The 13,489-nt window shown below is 52.7% G+C and overlaps 1 protein-coding gene across 5 annotated transcripts in view; it reads left to right on the top strand.

Moving 5' to 3' along the window:
- SH3RF2 (SH3 domain containing ring finger 2) overlaps positions 1–13,489 on the top strand; it is a 45,665-nt gene that overhangs the window by 24,611 nt on the left and 7,565 nt on the right. For all 5 annotated transcript variants that reach the window (XR_010072928.1, XM_063349171.1, XM_063349174.1 and 2 more), the window contains 4 exons: positions 5,406–5,500; positions 7,581–7,751; positions 9,883–10,103; positions 12,198–12,565. Coding sequence is in view for 4 of the 5 variants with exons in the window: in XM_063349171.1 (XP_063205241.1) it covers positions 5,406–5,500; positions 7,581–7,751; positions 9,883–10,103; positions 12,198–12,565 (855 nt within the window). In the remaining variant the exon portion in view is untranslated. The remainder of the gene's footprint in view (positions 1–5,405; positions 5,501–7,580; positions 7,752–9,882; positions 10,104–12,197; positions 12,566–13,489) is intronic.

The following is a 13,489-nucleotide window of genomic DNA, read 5'->3' as shown; positions in this document are numbered from 1 at the left end:
CCTTCTTCACACTCTGACTAAAGATCTCAGTACAGAACCTTCAGAGATCATCTGAAATGGAAGAAAAAAGGTTTTGTTTAGATTTGTATGACATCTTTCATATTCAAGGCTGCTCTAACGTTTTATAAAGCAATAAGCAAGCCCCGGTAGTGCAGCGTCTGTGCAATAAAACACAGCAGGTATTTTGTACTTAGCAATAGCCTGGAAAAAGCCCTGGATGTTAGATCCTGTTTTATGTGAGAGGAAATGAAGCCTTACAATGGAACTATAATTCAATTGAAATGGTATCATGTCTCACAAACCCGATATAATTTTACCAAAAATGTCTCAGTGTGAACTATTGTCAACAACAGAAGCAACAGAGTAGATGTGTTAACGTGTTGCCTTGGAAGGGTTGGAATTTCCTTTCTTCTAAACAACAGTGTTGCTCCTGGAGCTTTGCAGGAGGATCTGTGTTGTTCACAGGGCCGCACCGGTTGCAGATTTTCCTTTTCCCACCTCTGGGTTTGGGTTGTGCTGACCGACCTGCAAAGTTGAGATTCTTTTGCAAGCTCAGATACGCGCTGCCAGGCTGGACCGCGTTGGCCATGTCCCACTGAGGTCACTTAGCCTTTTTCCTACTATTAATCAGATGGGAAAGCTGCGGGGGTGAATTTGTTGATAAGGCAGCCCTCACGGTCAGAACAAAGGTACAGGATTGAGGAGTAACGGGAGAGACAAGAGCTGATGCTGCTCAGCAGCTTCTGGTGGAAGTTCAGCTTCGATGGTAAGTGCTGAGACTTTGGAAAAACAGCAGCGCATCTCTGAAAGCGTGGTTGTTCCATCGCAATTAGTTTTATATACACAACATTACTTGGAAGGAAAAGATCTGTTTCTTGGGTTCAAACTACTCCAGATAAAACAGGAGTTTGGAAGTAACAAACAGTTGCGTGCCTACTGCCAGCCCTGAAAACTCAGCCCCGGAGTACAAGTATCAAGCTGGGGTCTTCCATTATTAGCAATATAGTAAAGAAAAGAGTGGGTTGAATCACATCCTTAATTGCTTCCGTGTGCTTTCGTGCTCCCTAGTAAGCCTGCAGAGGTTGAGTAGCCCGGATCTTTGTGGGTGGTCCCCAGTACGGTGCAGCAGATGGAGCCGAGTCTACAGCTCAGCTCAGCCGTGCCAAAACCCAGCCCAGGGTCCCCCTGGGTGCCCAGAGCCTGCGCTCGCACCCAGCCGTGCTGTGTAAGGAGCAGCGAGGGCAGCGCTCGAACCACCCGGGAGCCAGCCCCAGACAGCACAGCCTCTCGGGAGGAGTTCCGAGACCTGGTGGGCAAGACCGAAGTAGGCAAGGATTTAACCGGTTAAGCGGGAATTGTCCCAGGGCAAAGCCCAGGGTTGGATAACCTTAGTTGGCAGGCAGGGATGAGGCACCTGAGGGAGGCTGGGCAAGGAGAGGGGGGCGGAGGGTGCCCCCTGCCCAGGCCAGCGCCGCCGATGCCCTCCTCCGAGCAGAGGGCTGGTGAGGGGAGGGAGCAGGCGGCAGGGTTAGCGGTGAATCACCAGCAGGAGGAATGCGCACCGCAGCATCCGCCCTCCCTGGGAGCCAGGGAAAGTCCGCCTCCCCATCCCGGGATCCATGCAGAGCCCAGAGAAGTCCAAGAGCAGCCACGGCCCCCAGGATCCCCACCCAAACACCGGAGCTGTTCCTGAACTGCCCCAGCAGCAGCACCCCAGCCCCTCACTCGCCTCCGCGCACTGGGCAGGCACTTGCTCACCCTCCACGGAGCACTCGGAGCTGCTTTTCTCCTTTCAGACAATGACTTGGTTTCATTCCCTGACGGAGATACGGATGCAAGGCCCCATGAGACCAGCTGGAAGGAAAGGAGCTGTGCTGCAGCTGGCTTTGACACTAGCAAGGGTCAGGATCACAGGAGGGGGGGTCCTGGCATCAGCCGTCACTCGGGGATGGGGCAGCAAGGCAACATTAGCCATCAAACTGGAAACCAAGTGGCCCTGCTACTACCCCAGCCCTTAAATTCCTCTCCTCTGAGAGGAGAGGCATCCAGACGGATATTGAGTATACGTTCGGATCTAGTAATTTAAAAAAAAAAAAAAAAAAAAATCCATGTTTTGAATGGATGTGTTCATTGCTTTCCTTGGGGTGTGAGTCAAAAAAAAGTGGGAATTTTCCAGTAGCTTGTAGTTCCATGGCACCAGCCCTAAGCTATGAGACTACAGACATTTGCGGGAGATGAAGAGAAGCACCAGTATACCCCTGAAGCATCCTGCCTGTGTGTGACACTTCCCCAGCAGAGTCACGTCTCCAGCGATGCCGGCACTTGGCGGGGGAGAGGGCACTGGAGGGGTGGCACCTTGGGCACACGTAGAACAAAGTACGGATTAAGAAACAACGGTGAAACGGCCGTGCTGGCTGTTTGCAGGGCTTTCCAAAGCCTGCCGTGCCTGCCTGGCACTTCCACCACCAAGGATCAGGTCGGGCTCATTTCGGCCCATAAAAGGGAATAACCGGCAGCGGCCGGCACTGCCACCCGCCCTCCTCCTGCTCTTCCTCCCCCTTGGCGGTGCCAAGCCAGGAGCCAGAACCAGTTTGCAGGGCTTGTGGCACACCATGTCTGTGCATGTGCCAGTTGTGCAAGCGGCTGCAGCGATGCTGAGCCGTGCCCTCCCTCCCCGCCCCCAGCAGAAAGCACCAGCAGCGGGGGGAACCTCTTCCCAGTCACAGCTGGGCTTATTGCCCTGTTCTGGCAGGACGTGGGTCAGGAAACACCGGGCTAAGAGCCGCTGCTGCCCTTTGCCACTTGTTCAAGTGAGCTGAGAAACCTGACATCAGCTGTCAAGTGCATCTGGCTTTTCTATGTGATAAGTGATCTGAAACTTGCAGGACCCAACTTCCAGTAGCACCAACCGCCCCGCGATGGGACGGGGAAAATCTCCCTGCCCGTGAGGCGTCTCATGATCACGCTCGACTGGGAACTGCCTGTGTCAGCAGGCGCTGCAGAAATCACGTCGGTGACAAGCTAGAGAGGAGATGGAGTAAGAGAGGGATTTAAGGAGAGGCAGGAGATGAAACTCTTTGTACTTATAAGGGCTTCCAAGGTACTCGCAGGAGATCAACAAAAGTGAATGCTGAAATCAATTATATGTGGGTGGAAAATATTTCATTCAATCCTTTTTCCTCTCTGTTGAAAATACAAAACCAGCTTTGATACAGGCTCTGAAAGGATCCATGCAGAGGGGAACAGAGAGAGATGAAAAACATCCAGCTTTCCCTCCAGAAGCGGACATTTCAACACAGGCCCATCAGGAAAACCAAGCAAAAGGTTGTCATTTTGCTCCAATGCAGGAAAAAGAAACTCCAAATCCCCAAATTCCAAAGATTTTGATTACCAAAATTACTAAAACAGAATTATAATTTCAAATCAACTTTATATGAGAGCCTGGTCTGACCCTACCCGGACTAGAAAATAAGGAACACAAAGATGATTTGAAGCTTACCTGCCACTCCAGGTCCAGAGGCAGAAGCTACAGTCGCTGGGTTTTTTAATTAACTTGGTTTACTGGAGAGCAACAGAGCTGGTGAGTCACTTCTTTTTTTTCCCTAGGTCCTTGCAAAGCCACTGCCCCAGCACCGTGTTACAGACATAATCACTAGAAATTAGATTTGAAACGAATAAGAGATTAAAGCCCTGACGACTCGCATCATTAAAGATCCTGTGGTCTTTGCTGGAGAGCGTGACTGCCAGCCACATCCCAGCCCAGTGACTTTCCGCTGGCTGAGGTTCCCCAGGGATGCTGCCGCCGCACTGCCTCGCTGGGAGCTTTGTTTCCGCCTCCCGACAGCAGCCACACGACATGGCTCACACCTCTCAGCGTGTGCAGCGCCGGGTGTCAGCCGGGGATGAGCCGCTTGCTCACAGCTCCTCACCCCGGGACACGCTTTTGTGCTTTGGCTGATCTCGCCCTGCTGAAGAGAGCATCCCGAGGGTGCTGTCCTCTCCTCCGAAGCCGTGGGCCCCGCCTGGGGTGGGTGCCCCATCACCCCCCGGCCCCGGGGTTTGCTGTGCTGCCAGCACAAGGACAAGGGAAAAGCAAAGCTCACGGGGAGAAATCAAACGGACAAAGAGGCAGGTTCTGGGGTCGGGGGGCAACGGCCAGAGCACCCCTGCCTCAGAAACCCCCTAAGTGGGTGGATGTCACTTGACCTGCGAGACATGGAGGGACAGGGGAATGAGAACAACCCAGCAACGCTGCCCACATCCTCACCGGGACAAGGATGAGGTTCGAGGAGTCATCTCCTTGCCTTGGGCAGGCGGCAGCAGGGACGGGCGCTCACCTCCTGCAGCAGCAGGTCTGGCATGGCGTGTTGGAGGCACGCGATTACCCTGACAGCAGAAACGGGGCTGAGGCTCCTCCCCGGAACATGAAAGACCCCTAGGAGAGGGCAGAGGAGGCATTATGGTGGCTGGTGCCTCTCTGTAGATGGAAAACAATGGTGGGGAAAGAGCCACCCCAAACCAAACGCCAGCCCCAGCGAGGTGCCTCTGCCCCACTCCCGGTGCAGCAGCCAGCGACCCCTACCCAGCACCGTCTGCACGCACGGAGCTGCAGAGCTCCTCGGGACACCACAGACGTGGTAAATAGCTTTAATAATAGTTATTAAAAGATCACTAGGGCAAGGACTGTATTATTTAGGGTTTAGACAATGCCAATACTCCCAGCTGGAGCTAAGTAAATAACAAGGGAAAGAGCAATGATTACACCAGGCCTCACCTGGCAGACGCGACGGACTCCTCCTGGTTAGCAAAGTCTGGGCTTGAAATGCTGTTTTCCCAAACTGCTTCTCATTCCTGAAGCAGGCACCGGAGACGGTGAATGAATCAAAGGTACTCACCTCCCTCAGAGCCAAGCAAAAAGGGGTGAGAAAACACTGAACGCGAGGAGAGGTGCGAAGGAGTGTTTCCCCGCTCCGGTGGATCTCAGATACATGAGATTAACAACAATTACAGGTTTAGGGCTCTTGGGAAGTCATGGCTGTTTGGTTACGTTTATCCTGTTCCATCGTTGTTCGGAGACCTGCTCACACAGCAGCTCAGCTGTCCCAACAAGTTCCTTATTTACAGGACGGGATACGCGGCATCAGCCCAACCAAGCCGTGCCCTGGAAAGCGTCTCGGTGTTGAAGCGAGTCTTCCTCTTACTGTCTGGCCCTTTTTTTGGCAAATGCTCCAAACCTCTTTCTCCCAAAATATCTTTGGTTTGGTTTTTTTGTTTGTTTTGTTTGGTTTTTTTTGTTTAAAGGGTGGGTGAAGCCTGTCAAATGTTTGAAGCTGCTCTTCCAGGGGCTAAAATAAGCCTACATTCAGATTAATATATTGTTTTCTTTGCTTTCTTTCTCCCTGTAGGTCAGTGCATCTTACTACCCCGTGCCAGGATCACTGGGGCACTCGGCAGCCATTGTCACTCTTCCCCACCTGCAGCACCACGTCTCAGCTTACATGTACGTAAGGAAACTGAAATACATTGGGGGTTCTGTAATTTCCTGTACCTTCAGCTTAGGTTTATCCATCCCCGGGTTCTCGCGCGGCGGGAGGTGAAGGCGGAGCAGAGCACGGCTCCCGCGTGCCCAGACCCACGCAGGGGTGGACACGGCTGCTCTAAGCAGGGGGTCACAGAGACTCGGTAGCACGGTTGAGTTATTCTGTTCCCAGCAGGTGAACCGTCCTTGCGCCTTACTACCTTACTTCAGTATTTATAGATACGTAGTTCTGCCTGTTTGTCAACAGTATATATTTAAAGAAAAATTTAAAATGAAGAAACTAATTACTCGTTAAGCGCCTCAAGTTATTTATTTTAAAACAGTGAAACTTACTGGTGTTTTGAATGATCCAATCTTTTAAAACTTTCCCAGAGTTAAAATTTGCAGATAACGTATTGTGATAATTGGTTTTCCTCTAGATAAGATTCACCAGCCTGGCACTGTAGTAAGCTACCTAATAACAACAGACCAGCAACAAGCTGCCTACGTGGTAATTAGCACCTCCCCAGTATGGAGCCAGGCCTGGGGAACGCTAGCACACACCAGCAGTATCTGTACCACGCGCTGGTGTTTGCTACTTTCCTGCAGTAGCACAGGTCACCCAAGCCCATCGCACACAATCCTAAGCACAAGAAAACTCCTAACATCTTAAAATAATTTGCAGAATGAGGATTGTATAAAGTGTTCCATAAGCTGCCTATTTTGCACAGCTCCCCTTTCAACCCTGCAATATCAAACCAGGATCTGCACGTCCTGCCCTTCAGGATGAATCCTGCACAAAGCGATAAACCCCTGCAGAAGCAGCGCACCCCTACGCTGCGCCTCGCCTGGGCTGCGCAAGTAACAGAAGGAGAAGGCACTTGATAAAGACAACAGGCATTTCAAGTCAAACTTTCAAGTGATTGCTCTGACCAACAGTGAGACAGAAACGTTTTTAAAAGTTAGGAGATAGTCCTTGACTATTTAGACAACTAGTCTGCCGTTTCTTAAATAATATCTGATAATTGCCGTATTGGTCTGTAACTCGTTAATACTTGGGAGTGGATCACACTCCCCTTAAAAAAAAAAACCAACAACAATGCAATTAAATTAAACGTGTTATACAGGAGAAAAATTAACGTTCTTTAAAGACCAAATTGGGGAAAGTTTTGAAAAATACGTCATTTTCTTTTGCTCCTGTTTTGCTGCATGGCCACACGTGGTTCACTGTGGAGAACAAAGCTTCATCACCTCATCGTAGTCCCAGAATCCTGACAGAGAGGTCCAGAGGGGATCTCAAATTTATTTTTCTAGTCCGGTTTCCTCGCTAGCCCAGAGCACAGTCCTGTATCTCCTCCTTCATCCACTTTGTTCTCAGAGGAAGGGCCTCAGCAGCAGCGACTGTAGTCCAGCATTGGTCTCTGCATGGGTCTGGTTGCAGGAGGAGGAGGAGGGGAGGGAGGAAGATGGGGTTAACACGCGTGTTGATGTAGGAGCAGTGCTCCTCTCGCCTCAAACCCCTCCAGGTGATGCTCAAGGCAAGCAGATGCAAGGCCTCTGGCTCACCACCTGCTTCAAAGGCAGAACGTATTCTTGATGCTATCGCTCGGACAGAGCGTCGTACCTGCACTCTTTCGTGCTGCTTTGCCTTAGGACAGGTAGGCATCAGCCCTTCATCAGTTATTGCAATGGAGCCCTCGCTGTGAGGTGGAGAACAGCAGCTTTCTCCTGCCTATCGCTTGTCGCCCTTGGCTGGCTTGGCTGGCACTGCTGGGACAGAAACCATTGATGGGATCTGCTTTGTTCTCCGTTCCTGTTGGCTCTTCTTTTATTCATAACCTCTTTGGCCTGAAGTTACAGGCAGTTTCTTCCCTGCACAGTTCTCTCCACAATAACGGCAGCACCCAAATATTTGATGCGAGTGGTGGTTGACGAGGCTTCAGGCAAACAGCCGCCGCTCACCCAAAGCTAGCAGCGTCAGCTCTCCAGCACAGTTACACCCAGGAGGTTCAGGATGGCTCCAGCCGTCCTGCTCCTGCCATCCTCACCCCTGTCTCCCCAGGTGCGTGGCTCTCCATTCCTACGTGGCTCATGGACCAGACGAGCTGGAGCTGCAGAAGGGAGAAGGAGTCCGCGTCTTTGGCAAAGACCACGACGGCTGGCTGCGGGGCATGTCCCTTGTCACGGGGAGAGTGGGGATCTTCCCCAGCAACTACGTCGCTCCCCTCTTCAGGTCTGGTTCTTCTTACATGAAACAAAAGCATGCGGAGAGGGGAGTGGGTAACACGTAGGATTTGGGGTCATCTCGTTCCTGCGGAGGAATCACTGCCAAGGGATTCCTGCAGCACTTCCAAGGGCCAGGGATTCCTTGCCTGGGCGGGATGACACGTGGCAGCTCTCACTCCCTTTATTTCTCTGTGTGCCGACTCGGCTGCACACTCCACCTGGGAACCGCATCTCCCTCCAACAGCCAGGTGCCGCGGCAGGGAGAGGTCAGGGAGCGGAGGGGGCCAACAGCGTTCCCCTCGGAGGGGAACAGCTCAACATCAGCCTTCACCCACTTGGTTTAAACCTGGAATGTCGACAGAGACATCAGCAGCTTCTCCCATGACTATTTAATTCAGTCCAGGAGCTTTGACAAAGACCAAAGGTGAGACAGCCAGCACATTCTGATGAGTTCAGTCTGGGAGCCAGGATGAATGGCAGCGTGTCTGTGCTCGGACTCGCCTTTATTCCTTTTGGATGACTCTGGTCTTTCTTTTTTTTTTCCTGCCAGAAGGGAAACCACAAGCTGAAGGCTCTTCTAGAGTCAAAATACTGTCTTTAGAGCGGGCATTTAATCACTGGACGCCATTGATCTAGCTAAACAAACATGCATTAAAAAGAGCAATAATTAAAATATACAATTTAGGAGAGGAAAAAAAATTGCCTGTGCCCTTAGTTCCCCTGAGATATGCTCAGGTTGGGCAGAGAAATGAAGAGCAGCTGAGAAATGTAGTGCTCTGCTTCTGCAAATAGAAAGCAGGGATAAGTCAGGACGCCTCTCCCAGGACTGTGATTTCATTATTTGGAGCAGTTTCCGTGCCTGGAAACTCGCTGTGACGGTCCAGCCCCGACTGCAGGAGCAGGGACGGGATGGAGGGGCACAGGGAGCTCTGCCGGAGGGGCAGCAGTGTCCCGCAGGGACAGCAGCGCAGCCGCCTGTGTGTCTGGCAGGGCCAAGGGCGGCAGTGAGGGATGAGGCCTCTCAGCCCCTGCCTCCCTCAGAGCCTGCTGGCGACATGGCAAAAATCCACCTTACGCTCCTCCTGCTGCCTCCTTGTCCCTCCCTCGCTTCCCTTTCCCTGCTTGTATCTTATCCTGCCGGATCGCTGGGGTCAGGCCAGGGCTCCCAGCACTGTTTAACCCCAGCGTTGCCCCCCCTGCACCCTCCCCACATCCAGGACCACTGGCGATCCATCTTCATCCCTCCAGCTCATTTCTTCACCATCAGCCTCCGATAACACCGGGACTCCCCCCTCACCGATAAACAGCAAACAAATAACGGAGAGCACAGCCCAGACACCCTACATAGCCTCACAAAGCGCTTCAGCCATAAGCACCGGGTTTGGAGCTGCTTTTCTATCCTCCTTAGGAAATTTCTTCATAATAAATTGATACCCGAGTTATTTGATGAATCACTGCTCAATTATTAAACCATAACTCATTCCTCCACCCCCCCCAAAAAGATAAAAAAGAATCGCCTTCCTTTAAGGAGTTAACAAAAGGACTTCATCAAGGAATTTGGAGCGGTATTTGGCCAGTGTGCTGGTGAGGAAGGCTGACAAGTTTTTGGGCAATTCAGTGGCCTCGGGTGAAAGGCTGAAGGTGACATCCCTAGGGAAGGCAGAGGGAGAGGACAGTCCGCAGTAGCTGCTGAGCACCCGAGAGCTGCCCAAAGGCGGAGGGCAAGCGAGAGCCAGCCAGCAGGAGCCCAAGCCCTGGCTCTGCCCGCTCCGTGCGGCCCTGCCGGCCCCGAGAGCCCCAGCTGAAGGTCCCTCCGGCAGCTGCCATGCGGGAAATCACAGAGGGAGGGCTGGTGTCTAGGGGTCCCTTCTGCAATGCCATGGTATTACCTGTAACAAATCCTAACCCTATTTGGGCATAATTTCATACAAATCAGGTACAGAAAGATGAAAGCCCTTGTTAAAATGGAATCAGAAACCTGAACTAACTGTGTCATGCCTAGCACTTCCCACCAAAGCCCTGACCTGGGACCAGTGCAGGCGCATTGAAACCATTGAGCACCCTGTTGGGCAAACCCCTGCTTTCCTTACAAAACCTCAAGCCTAGTCCCAGTTTATTTCCTCTTCCATTTCAAACAGGAAATCCAACCTCTCTGACTCGAAGATGCCTTCTCTGTACGCCTCATGGACGCTATCGACCTCCTCACTCTCCTCCCAGGGGAGCATCTCAGAAAACGGCCCCAGACAAAGCAGACCGCTGAAGCCGGCGCTGCTGCCCGTGCCCGTCCCCTCGCCCGGCAGGAGCGCGGCCGCCTCGGGACAGGCATCGCTGCGGCGCGGACGGGGCAGCACAAGGAAGAGTAAGTGCTTCAGGGGGTCTCTGGGAGGGAGAAGCCAGACGCGTTCCCCCCTCCCAGACCATGCTGGCTGCCTGCAATTAGCACCGGAGCCATAAAAAAAAGAAGTGAACGTGTCTGGAAAAATGGCAGCTCTCCCGAGTGGTCCTTGCCAGGGCTGAGCCCATGAGCAGACACCGGCCGTTCCCCACGGCGTGAGCTGGGGGGCAGGCGTCCCTGGCTGCCACGCCGGGTTTGCAGACACAGAGTGACCACGCTGTCACCCAGCTGCATCCCTCTTGTGAAACCAGCTCTTGGGAAGGGCCTTTCCAAGGGGTCTCGTTACAGCCGGGCTGCAGTGCCGGGGACAGGCAGCATCGTCCTGCTGCTGGGCAAGGGGCTGCACACGAAGGAAAATGCGATTTCCTAGGCTGAGTGCAGCAAAGCCTCCCCGACCTCTGGGGATTAACCCCCCAGGCTGGCAGGGATGGGGGTGAAGTGCCTGGGGGGTTAATCCCCTGCAAAGGTGGGAAGGGGGGCGATGGCAGCTGGCTCACCCCAACCCACCACTCAAATGGGGCTCAACTTGCATTGGGTGACCAAAAACATTTAAACAATGGCATAAGGGAGGCTGTTAGACATAAAAGTATCCTTATGCAGCAAAGAAAGAAAATTAAATACAAACTCCAGCAAAGTAAACATGAACTGTACCAAGACAATATTATCAGTCTCTAAAAGGGACTTCTCCTGTGATTTTGGAAAATCAGCAAATCCCGCCTTTGAAATCCACAACAACCAGCAACAGGGCACGAAAACAGATATGGGGAGAAATAATCCCTAATTACACACACAAAACCTTGGTCCCTAAATTAGCTTTTGTTGGTCTGGAGAAAAGTTTTGGAATTGTCACAGACGGCTCTTTGAAAGCTCCAACTGCATGCTCAGAAGCAATTTTTGAAAAGGTTACTTTAGAGTATTATTAGGAATTATTAAGAAAGGAACTCAGAACAAGAGAGTAAAACTCATCTGTGCCATTGGGGGAGTTCTGGCAAACTCATACCCTGAACACTTCACGTATTTCTGGTAACTCAAAAAGCATATAGTAAAATCAGGACAAGTATGCAGGAGGATGATCAAGAGAACAGAACAACTTCTACTTCAGGAGAAAAAAAAAATTCAGCTTGGAAATATCTGAGATGCATAAAATCATGAGTAGCCTGAAGGTGAGAAAGGATACTTCATGGAAAAAAAAGCAGCAGGAGTTACCCAGTGAAATTGTGAAGTCAAAAGCCTTGATGTAGCACTGCGCTAGAGGGAAAATTCCTCCGTATCAGCTCTGTTTTTCTCCTCCTCCTCCACAAAGATCCAATTCGTACTTCTCACTTGCATGTGCCCGAGGCTGTAGGAAACACCCTCCCCGAGGGTGGAGAGGAGGGACAGGGAGCCTCGGGGGACCCCCCCGAGGCAGGGAGCCGGGGTCCCACGCCACTGGCTTCCCCAGCCATGCTTGGTTTGGTTAATTCTAGGTTTTTTGACTCAGCAAAGAAAAACTCTTTGCGAAGGCTTACGCAGAGCTCAGTTGGTTATGTTCTTTCCACCGAGGCTGGCAAGGTTCATCTTCAGCCCATATGTGCTGCTTTAGAACACGTTTCCAAGTGTGTTTGGGCAACCAAGTGGCACGTTCTGCAGCGCTCGCTGGCGGAGCTGCTGCTGGAGGCAGGCAGTGCCCCTGGAAGGGGCCAGGCGCGGTTGCGAGGGCCATGGTCAGTGTTTCTAGATTCAAAATGGGATTTATCTTAAGAGTTTGTTTACTGTAAAGGACTCATTCCCCTGTGGTGTCTCTGTTTAAAAAAAAAAATAATAATAATTCAATCTCGTGAACAGCAAGAAACTGTAGAACAAAAAGTTCTACAGCTATGGGATGGAGCAGCCAAGTAGGACCCGCAGCCAGCACGGGAGCACAGGACGGCGGGAGGGCTCAGGAACGGGGCTCCTGCTGGCGGCTCCTGCGTTCGGCAATGGAACTGCGCGGGAGGAGGGCAGGGAGCGCCCGAGCCCCACAAGGGCCACACTGGATTCCTGCTGACTTACCTCCTTCTGACTGTTCTTGCTCCCCAGACGGATCCCTGCAGCGGCCGGGGCAGGCAGGGACCCCCGTGCAGGTTGCCGGCTCCCTCAGGCGTCCTCCCACGGCCGCGGGACGACCTCAGCAATTTCAGCTTTATCAGCACGCCAGCCCCCAGCCGCACAGCATCCCTCCTGGTGCCGGCATGGCCGAGGCAGCAACGAGACCAAACTTCTCCCACGACGCTTCACCAGCACTTGTGGTCCGAGGAGGAGAAACCAGAACTCCCTCTGTGTGCAGCTCAGTGATCCTGGATGCCAAAGACCCTCCAGCAAAGAGCGAGGCAGCTCCAAAGCCACCGGCATCAGCCCCGCCATCCATCCTGGTGAAGCCAGACACCTCCCGCAACAACGCCGAGAAGGTACGGCCCGGGGTACCTGGGCTCCAGAGGGTCCCCATCCTCCTGGGCCTGGCACTCAACCTAATATCGCCCGGGGCCAAAGCCTGTGAGAGCCTCCCTCCATTCTCACCAGGTTTTCTTCTGATAGAAGTTACTGGGATTGGTAGCTGCATTAAGAAATCAGATATTTGTGTTGCAGACTCTGCTGTTCAGATTAAGCCCTTCAGAAAGGCAAGATGCTGCAGGGATTCTTTAAGTGTAAACCAATGTTCAGTCACAATCAAATACTGAGACTTTTCCGAGTTCTTAAATCAGGCAAGAATCCCACCGAGGTCCCTGAGAGTTTGGGAGCAAATGCCACAGACCTGGGTGTTAGACTGTACATCAGGCTGGTCTCTACAGAGCTCCCCCCATCTCCCTCCCGGCGCTTTGGCTGAGCCATTTGGAATGGAAATTTCTTTCCCCTCTGGCAGCCAGAGGGAAATTTCATAAAGATAAAATGGTTCTGCAAATTGCCCTAGTGATGACCTTCCCTTCCCGTGGCACCCAAAAAGTAAATGGCTCCACAAGCCCAGGTGACCTCAGAGCTCCCAGGAGGAACATCATCAGGTGGAGAGAAATGGCAGGCTCTCCGGGAGGGGCACGGCAGGACGGGCCACCCTCCCTCCTCTGTCGGGCTGCCACCCACTCTTCCCCTCGCTCTCCCCACTCCCTCGGTGATGGCTCTGGGCCGACTCTCCGGGGTCTATGAGAGCCGATGGCAGTGCTGCACTGCGCCGTGCCGTTCCCTGGTGCTCTCCTCACCCACTACCCGCTGCCCATCACACTGGGCTTCCCCGCAGGCATCCTGTGCCCCCGGGAGGGAGCCAGCTGCCCCCTCAGCTCATCCCTCAGTGTTCCAGGGCAGATCCAGCAGGGAGGGGGGATGGCTGCTTTTCCCACCGT

The sequence above is a fragment of the Chroicocephalus ridibundus genome, chromosome 11 (genome assembly GCF_963924245.1).
Source record: "Chroicocephalus ridibundus chromosome 11, bChrRid1.1, whole genome shotgun sequence".
NCBI lineage: Eukaryota > Metazoa > Chordata > Aves > Charadriiformes > Laridae > Chroicocephalus > Chroicocephalus ridibundus.
The sequence above is the reverse complement of the archived record's forward strand: the minus strand, read 5'-3'. Positions and strand labels throughout refer to the sequence as shown.